This window comes from Babylonia areolata, chromosome 20 (genome assembly GCF_041734735.1).
Source record: "Babylonia areolata isolate BAREFJ2019XMU chromosome 20, ASM4173473v1, whole genome shotgun sequence".
NCBI classification, from domain to species: domain Eukaryota; kingdom Metazoa; phylum Mollusca; class Gastropoda; order Neogastropoda; family Buccinidae; genus Babylonia; species Babylonia areolata.
The window spans coordinates 2,498,777-2,508,776 of NC_134895.1; the positions used below are offsets into that span (position 1 = coordinate 2,498,777).

General features: G+C 45.5%; 1 protein-coding gene across 1 annotated transcript in view; it reads right to left on the reverse strand.

Annotated features, from left to right (window-relative positions):
- The window catches only part of LOC143294844 (uncharacterized), a 363,289-nt gene that overhangs the window by 218,998 nt on the left and 134,291 nt on the right, over positions 1-10,000 (reverse strand). The window contains exons 17-21 of the mRNA XM_076606352.1: positions 7,152-7,220; positions 6,314-6,358; positions 3,556-3,609; positions 2,712-2,774; positions 2,144-2,194 (exon numbers count right to left, since the gene is read on the reverse strand). Coding sequence (XP_076462467.1) covers positions 2,144-2,194; positions 2,712-2,774; positions 3,556-3,609; positions 6,314-6,358; positions 7,152-7,220 — 282 coding nt within the window. The remainder of the gene's footprint in view (positions 1-2,143; positions 2,195-2,711; positions 2,775-3,555; positions 3,610-6,313; positions 6,359-7,151; positions 7,221-10,000) is intronic.

Genomic DNA, 10,000 nt, shown 5'->3' on the forward strand with positions numbered 1-10,000 from the left:
CATGGATATCACATCAACATCAAACAATCAACAGCCCGTCACGGTGATCACATCAACATCAAACAGTCAACAGCCCGTCACGGTGATCACATCAACATCAAACAATCAACAGCCCGTCATGGTGATCACATCAACATCAATCAATCAACAGCCCGTCATGGTGATCACATCAACATCAAACAATCAACAGCCCGTCATGGTGATCACATCAACATCAAACAATCAACAGCCCGTCATGGTGATCACATCAACATCAAACAATCAACAGCCCGTCATGGTGATCACATCAACATCAAACAATCAACAAACGTACCCAGCTAAAAATATCATAAAATCATGTGATGTTGCTTGTAGCCTCTCTCGTCATTTTCACAAATCCTTGTATTTTTATTTCTCCTTTTTTTTTCTTTTTTTTTTTTGGTCACAACAGAGGTCTTTGTGTGAAATTCGGGCTGCTCTCCCCAAGGACAGCGCATCGCTACACTGGGAGCGCCACCCTTTTTTTGATTTTTTCCTGCGTGCAGTTTTATTTGTTTTTTTCCCTATCAAAGTGGACTTTTCAACAGAATTTTGCCAGGGACAACCTTTTGGTTGCCGTGGGTTCTTTAAACGTGTGCTAAGTGCATGCTGCACACGGGACCTCGGTTTATCGTCTTATCCGAATGACTAGCGTCCAGACCACCACTCAAGGTCTAGTGGAGGGGGGGGAAATATCGGCGGCTGAGCCGTGATTCGAACCAACGCGCTCAGATTCTCTCGCTTCCCATGCGGACGCGTTACCTCTAGGCCATCACTCCTTTTTTTGTCCCTTCCCTTTTCAACATGTTAATCTCGTTTGATCGGATCTAACCTCTCTTGAAAACGAACAAAAGAACGTAGTCTGCAACACGTAAAACACTGACAGAAATTAAATCAACGCGTGCCATCAACTAGACAAAGTATACAAAGAAATGTCGCTTTAAAAGCGTCAACGTCAGAAAGACGAAGCCAGTTGAACAAAACCGAAACAAAGACACACAGACGGACAACAGAAAAGTGGAGGGAGGGGGGGGGGTAAAGAAAGAAAATTCTACCAATAATAGTACTGAAGAAACACGCAGGAAAGCATTTTAAGGTATGATAAAAAAAAAAAAAAAAACCCTCTCTTCTGAGAGACAAATTAACTATACGAACTTTCATCAAATGACAACATAAACAGTGATAATAAACCCTAAATAAATAAACCTGATAGGCTTTTGATAAAGAACTATGGAACTCAACAGACATGAGACAAACAGACAGACAGACAGACAGACAGACAGACAGAGAGGTGATTCCTAACCAGTCTTTGGTATTTTCTAACTGTTCTAAAGTGGATGATTTTTAAACTGGCTTTTGCTTATAAATATGTAGTATGTTCTTATATATGTCAATCTAAATGATCTAATCTACTGAATACTTAAACACGTACACGTGTTCTATTAAATGCACATTGTTATGCTTGTATTGTAAGGGTGAGCAATACCTGTTTCTCTTTGGAGATATAAGCTTCACATGACTTTCATGAAGCTCATCAGATCCATTCACGATGTCGGCCAATGAAACTCTCTTCAGACACATGACATGAATTGAAACTCAAACTCTTCCGACAGAAGGACAACACAGAGACACACAGACGAGCACAAAGTCTTCCAACAGACAGACAGATAGGAGACCCTTCAGGCTACGTCACGCTAACTTTTTCTGCAGTCAACGGGTCTGGCCCAAAGTATCTTTCTCAACTCCATATTTATATACTCCATGTGTCTGTATACACATGCATGTGTATGAATGTGTATTTGTGTTTGTTTGTATGTTTGATCGCGCGCGCACGCGCGTGTGTCTGTCTGTATGTATGTATGTATGTATGTATGTGTGTGTGTGTGTGTGTGTGTGTGTGTGTGTGTGTGTGTGTGCGTGCGTGTGCGTGTGTGTGCGCGCGTGCGTGTGCGTGCGTGCGTGTGTGTGTGTGCGTGCGTGCGTCCGTGCGTGCGTGCGTGTCTGTGTGTATATATATATATATATATATATATATATATGTGTGTGTGTGTGTGTGTGGTGTGTGGTGTGTGTGTGTCTGTGTGTGTGTGAACACACGATGCGGTGGAGAGACAGGGGAACCTACCGGCACCACTTGGCTGATCTGGTTGGTTTCCAGGGACGTTCCTGGTACTCCCTGCACACACACACACACACACATACACACACACACGCTCGCACGCACGCACATACATACACACACACGCATACACTCACACACAATGGCACACACACGTAAACACACACACACACACACACACACACACACACACACACACACACACACACACAGAGGCAGAATATTTTTTAGAACAAACATAATCACCATATACAAAACAAGAGAGATTTCTAGCAACATGTCAAAAGCAGTGGTGATGGCTTTAAAAACGAGAATAACATTTTTTTTTTTTTAAACGAATGAAATCATACACATAAACATCACATTGTTGTTATGTAAGAAATGCATGATGCGTGCGTGCGTGCGTGCGTGTGTGTGTCCTATATCAGCAAATGTAGCTAAGGTGGAAAATGTAGCAAACAATGTGACAGAAAGAGAAAAATTAAACAATGCCCACTGTTTCCGCCTTCGTTCAAACCCCCAATGGACGAAGAAGGGCCCTCAACATGCGGAATGGAACCTTCAACCCACTCACCTGCCGTCCTGGTGGACCCGGAGGTCCCGCGGGGCCCCGTGCACCGTTTGCCCCTTTGATGCCCTGCCATACAGATCAGTCAGGCAGGGGTTCAATTCCTCACTTGGTTTATTGTGAGTATTTTGTCAGCCGGTACAAGAAAGAAATAAAATACACACACACAGACTCTCTCTCTCTCCCTCCCTCTCTCTCTCTCTCTCTCACGCGCATGCATAAACACACACACACACACAAACGCACGCGCGCGCGCGCGCACGCACGCACATAAAAACGCACATACACAAACGGGCACGCGCACGCACGTGCATATTTATGCACATGCAGACGCATGCACACACGCACATGTACCCACATACTTACGCTCTCGTCTAAAATCACATCACGTGAACAGACATTAAACTGAAGAACACGCATGCACACACATATCGATGTACATTTTTCCCATGTGAAATATCCTGGTTCTGACAGAACAGACAACAGATACAGTCTACATTAACTGTATCTTAAAGATACTATGATTAAATGTGATTCAATGTGAGAACGTAAGAGCGTGTGTGTGTCTGTGTGCATGAGTCTTGTGCGTTCGTACGTGTATGTATGTATTTATAGAGAGGTGTGTGTGTATGTGTGTGTGTGCGTGTGTGTGTGTGTCCCTTTATCTGTGTCTGTGTGTCAGTGTGTTTCTGTGTGTCTTTTTCTGTGTACATATGTATCTGCGCGTGCGTGTAATGGGGCGCGGGCTCTCATTTACGCAGCCGTACTCCATGTTCGGGGAGTGGGGGGTGGGGGCTGGGGGCAGGGGGAGGGGGGTAAGTACAAAAAGTCAGGAAGCGTGCAAACAGACCTGCAGTCCTCTGGGGCCCTGTCCGCCTTCACCGCCCCTCTCCCCCCTCTCCCCCTGCACACACACACACACACACACACAGAAGGCACAAGGTCAGTGAATCCAGCACTTCTTTCATTCCCAGCTCTCTACGTGGAACTGGTCATCCACAAGCCAGTCTCTTCTATCATCACCACCACCACCATCGCCGTCGTCATCATCGTCGTCAGACTAATCACGATCATGATGATCATCAATGGCTTTGGCTGTGTTTATCATCCAATGTCGTCGTTGTCATCATCAATGTTCACCGTTGTTCAGTTTCTCTGGAGTCCGTATCTCGCTGTTGTGCAGTGTCAAGTAAAACAACGTTCTGCAGTTTATAAGGATCCAGTAACTGTAAAGACGGTAGCAGAAGTAATAGTTGTTGTAGCAGCACCATCAGCAGCAGCAGCAGCAGTAGCAGCAGCAGCAGTAGGAGTAGTAGTAGCAGCAGTAGTAGTAGTAGTAGTAGTAGTAGCAGCAGCAGCAGCAGCAGCAGTTGTAGTAGTAGCAGCATCAGCAGTAGTAGTAGTAGTAGTAGTAGTAGTGTCACATCTCATGACAAAATCAGATACGAGTGCTAAACCCCCTCGTTCACCCACCCCATTCCAGCTAGAGAGCAGAGTGGGTTGGGCTGCTTGCACGAGATTTTCAGTCTGTCTCGGTCTCAGTTCAGGCTGTCACTGAACTGAGATCAGCCTCTTCCTTGTCAACAAATGACAAGATTCTGGGCTTTTCGCCCGCGACTGTCAGAGGAGGCAGCCGTGCCAGTCTTTGGCTCTCTTCAGGGCTGTTTGCCGTCTGGACGCTTGTAGTGGGGATCATTTTCCTCCGAGTGGTCGTGGTCTCTGTGTTCTCTGTGTGAACTTCCAGCTTTGGGGTAGTGGTACCTCTCTGGAAGTGGTTTCAGTGTTCCCACTTTCGTGTTTATCCACGGACTTCCCTACTCTTCCACTGACCCTCCACTGTCTCCCCGGGAACCCCTCTGCCTGCCTTTGACTTCCTTGGTCCAGGCTTCCGTTGGCTGCTGCCGCCTGCCGCTGGCTTCCGTCGCCAGCGTTCTCTGGCCTGGCGCTCAGCTGTCTGGGTGTTCTGCTCTTCGTCTTCGTCGTCACTGCTCTTCGTCTTCGGCGTCACTGTTCGTGTTCGTCGTCGCTGTTCTTCGCGTCGTTGTAACTTACTGTTCGTCTTTGTCGTCGCTGTTCTTCGTGTTCGTCGTCGCTGTTCTTCGTGTTCGTCGTCGCCGTTCTTCGTGTTCGTCGCCGTTCTTCGTGTTCGTCGTCGCTGTTCTTCGTCGTCGTCACTTACTGTTCGTCGTCGTCGTCACGACAGCATTAACGTTGTGCTTGTTTCCTTATCTTAAAGCTCTGTTGTTGTTTTTTTGTGTGGGTTTTGTGTGTGTGTGTGTGTTATATTTATCCATTGTTATTTAAGTGTTGTTGCAGCTGGGGTTGTGGTTATTGTTTGTGGGCAAGCTAGGTGTGTGATTAAACAAATGTATGTGAACCCCGGATTGTTGTAGTCTGTGTTTGTGTTGTCTGGGTGTTAGTGCTGGGCTGGGTGGGGGTTTCTAGTCCGCTCTCTTATAGAGCGTGACAAGTAGTAGTAGCAGCAACAGCAGCAGCAGCAGTAGTAGTAGCAGTAGTAGCAGCTGCAGCAGTAGTAGTAGTAGTAGTAGCAGCAGTAGTAGTAGTAATAGTAGCAGCAGGAACAGCAGCAGCAGCAATAGTATTAGTAGTAGTAGTAGCAATGCAGCAGCAGTGGTAGTAGTGGTAGTAGTAGTCGTAGTAGCAACATCAACTGTAGTTGTAACAGCAACAGCAGCAGCAGCAGCATTGAAGTAGTAGCAACTGTAACAGTTATCCATCTCAGAGTGCACTAAAAAGATGCATTAGCATTAAGTGACTGTGCCTAATTTTTCATTTGCTTATTCCTGTTCATATTTTTTCTAAATAGTAGTCAGCCGAAAGCACAAACACATGTTAAGGCTGAAGATGGGCTACAAGAGAAAAAGATATATTAAAAAAAAATCATGCTAACAAAAAACATCCCTCGCTCTCTACATTTTTTAATCAATAGGATTAACACACGCACACACACACACACACACACACACACACACACATTTTCTAATATCACTGATAGTGAAAAGACGCTAAACTAAAGAACACACTAACAGACACACACACACACACACACACACACACACACACACACACACACACACACACGCCCACACACACACCATGAACCAATGTACTATACGGTAGCCACGTACAACTATCCAAGGTTAATCAAGATCAGCTGGAAGGCGCGACAACGACAGTAGCAAAATCAGTATCCAAATGGTTGATTAGCTGATGGGTATAAACGATACTTCATCAACAGAGTTAAAATGTGATGATAATGCACAATATTGAGAGTCAGAATGCTCAAATCAATTACATTTCTTTGACGAATAAGCCAACACTAAAACAACCAAAAGGCTGCTCACATTTCAAAATATAACCCAGAAACACACACACACACACACACACACACACACACACACACACACACACACACACGCACACACACACACACACACACACACACACACACACAGAGGCAAACAGACAGACACAGACATACACAGACAACGAGAAACAGATAGAAATTTGGAAACAGACGGACAAAAAACAAGAAAAAAGGAAGATACAAAAAGCAAAGTTAAAACATACGGACAGACAATACGAACCTTTGCCCCTTTATCTCCAACGGGACCAATGGGACCTTGCAATCCCTGCGGGAAAGAAAAGGAATTAAACAGTTACCTTTAATTGTCCCTCTCTTTGAGCATGAGGGACGTTTTACACATGCGTGAGAAAAAGAAATAGAGGCAAATGTACAGAGAGAGAGAGAGAGAGAGAGAGAGAGAGAGAGAATCAGAGACAGAGACAGAGTATAAAATCATGTGTGTGTTTGTGCTGGGGGTGGGTGGTGGTGGTGCAGAAACAGACAAGACAAGACAAGACAGGACAAACAATTTTATCAGCGTGGGTTAAACATGAACCAAAGCGACGTTCCTACATGCTGCCCTAACCTAACTCACGACGGGGCGAATGTATCGAGAGAGAAAGAGACAGAGAAAGGGAGGGAGAGAGAGAGAAAGAGAGAGAGGAGGGAGGAGAGAGGAAAAGAGAGGGAGAAAGAGACAGAGAACGAAAGAGAGACACAGACAGACAAGGAAACAGAGACAGACATAGAGAAACAGAGAGAGGGGGGGAGAAAGAGAGAGGGGGGAGAAAGAGAGAGGGCGACAAATAAAGAGAGAAACAGAGACTGACAGACAGAGACAGACAGACAGACATAGATAGACAGAAAGAGAGAGAGAGACAGTGACACAGAGAAAGACAGAGACAAAAAGACAGACATAGACAGAAAGAGAGAGAGAGAGACAGTGACACAGAGAAAGAGACAGACAGACAGACAAAGAGAGAGAGACAGTGACAGAGAAAGAGAGAGACAAACAGAGACGAAGAAAGGCGAAGTGGTGAGGCAGGAGGAGAACAGAACAGCCAGGTGCGTGCCCTTACCCTTTCCCCGGGCCGTCCGATCCGTCCTGGTGGGCCGGCGATCCCTCTCTCCCCGGGTTCTCCTTTCACCTGTCATCGTCAGCATCACCGCCATCATCACCGACATCACCATGGTCGTCATCACCATCATCGTCATCATCAACATCGTCGTAGTCGTCGTCATCATCATCATCATGGTAGTCATCATCGTCGTCGTCGTCAACATCATTGTTATCATCATCATCGTGGTCGCTATCATCGTCATCATCGTCGTCGTCGTCGTCATCATCGTCGTGATCATCATTAACGTTATCGTCATCATCTTCTTCTTCATCTTCTTTGTTTTGTGTCGTTATTTTTTTTTAATGGGCAGAATTGTAAAAAGGCCTTTATTGTGCCTAATTATTTTACCCATTAAAGATTCAGTCAATCATTCTTCTTGTTCTTCTTGCTGTTCTTCTTCTTCTTCTTCTTCTTCTTCTTCGTCATCATCATCACCAAAGCCCCAGCACCAATAACACCACCACCAATGTCACGTGTACAGAAGAGACCAAACAAGATGCATACAGTCGAGTGGCCGTTAGTCTGGAGTCATCATTAATTTATCATGTTATAGTTCTCTCCCTTGTAACTCTCAAACCCAAAAGATGCAACAGGAAACACGTGTTACAACCACTACCATCATTATCATCATCACCATCTTCTCCATCACCATAATCTTCACCACCACCTCCGCCTACCTAACATCTGATTGAATGACACAGGAAACGACTGATGAGCGCCCAGTGGCAGCCGTTAGTCGGCTCTACCCAGGTAGGCAGCCTGTTGTGCATATGACGCCGTGTTTGTAAAGCGCTTAGAGTTTGGTCTCCGACCGAGGATAGACGCTATTTCAGGGTCCATGTCATCAACACAACCACCGCCACAATCACCACCACCACCACCATTATCATCACTGTCATTATCATGGTCATCGTCGTCGTCACAATCACCACAGTAACTGAAGCAAAACCACCACCACTACCAATTCCATTATCATTATCGGTATAAAAAATAAAATAAAATAAAATAAAAAGTATTTCTAAAATTTCTCGTCATTATTGCCTTTCATCAGCATGACCAAAATCATCATCACTGTCATCATAGTCCACTCTCTCTCTCTCTCTCTCTCTCTCTCTCACCACCACCACCACACACACACACACACACACACTCTCTCTCTCTCTACCACCACCACCACACACACACTCTCTATCTTGATCTACCACCACCACCACCACACAAACACACACACACACTCTCTCTCCCTCTACCACCACACACACACACACACTCACTCATTCACACACACTCTCTCTCTCTCTCCCACACACACTCTCTCTCTGCCCCCCCCCCCCACACACACTCTCTCTCTCTACCACCACCACCACCCACGCACTCTCTCACACACACACACTCACACTCTCTCTCTACCACCACACACGCACACACACACACACACACACACTCTCACTCTCTCCCCCCCCCACACACACTCACACACTCTCTTTCTCTACCACCACCACCACCTACGCACTCTCTCTCTACCACCACCACCACCCCACACACACTCTCTCTCTCTCTCCCCCCCCCCTCCACACACACACACTCACTACCACCACACACACACACACACACTCTCTCTCCCTCTCTCTCTCTACCACCACCACCATCACCACACTCTCTCTCTCTCTCTCCCTCTCTCTCTCTCGCTACCACCACCACCACCACACACACACACTCTCTCTCTCTCTACCACCACACACACACACACACACACACACACACACTCTCTCCCTCTACCACCACACACACTCTCTCTCTCTCTCTCTACCACACACACACACACACACACACACACACACTCTCTCCCTCCCTCTCTCTACCATCACCACACACACACACACTCTCTCTCTCTCCCTCTTTCTCTACCACCACCACCACTACCACCACACACACACACTATCTCTCTCTCCCTCTCTCTCTCTCTACCACCACCACACAAACACACACACACACTCTCTCTCTCTCTCTCTCTCTCTACCACCATATCTATGTATAATCATCCTATAAATAGTGTTTATTATAAAGATAAAGAATATGACTGCACTTTACAAATGCTGGAACAATTTTTGGTATCGTTCTACGAGCAAGATGATGATGTTCACTTTATTCTTGCTGGAGATTTAAATGCTCGTATTGCGGATTGGTCATTACAGACAGATGATTTGAGTGATTTTGGTTTTTTTGTTGATGATGAAAGTGATTTTGTTAGAACATGTCAAGATAAGGTTGTAAATGGTTTTGGTAAATCGTTGATAGAACTTTGCAGTACTTTTCAATTCACTCCTTTAAATGGTTTTATTGATGGAGATATTGAAGGAAAATTCACCTTTTTGACTGTAAATGGAAACAGTACTATTGACTACTTTTTATGTTCTACAGGTATTATTACGCAAATGGTTAGTTTTAAGGTAGTGGATAGAGTAGAATCGCAGCATATGCCTGTCGAAGCGAATATCATTAGCAATTGTGACAAACCTAGTTGTGATTCTCGCCAGGAAAAAGTGTCGTTTCAAAAAGTAAAATGGGATCCTACAAAAGCAGAAACGTTTTTAAGAGAAATGTCATCTGCTGATACGCAGACAGCTCTTGAAGATGCCAATAATGATATTAGTGTTGATGTGGAGTCGGCATTGTCCAAATTTGTGGCCATTATATTCAATGCAGCTAGCTGTATGAGTCAAACGGTACAGTGTGGAGGGGAGGGAAGGAGGACAACTGGCAGTCCGTGGTTTGACGCACAGTGCAGGCACTACAAGCGAGTGGCT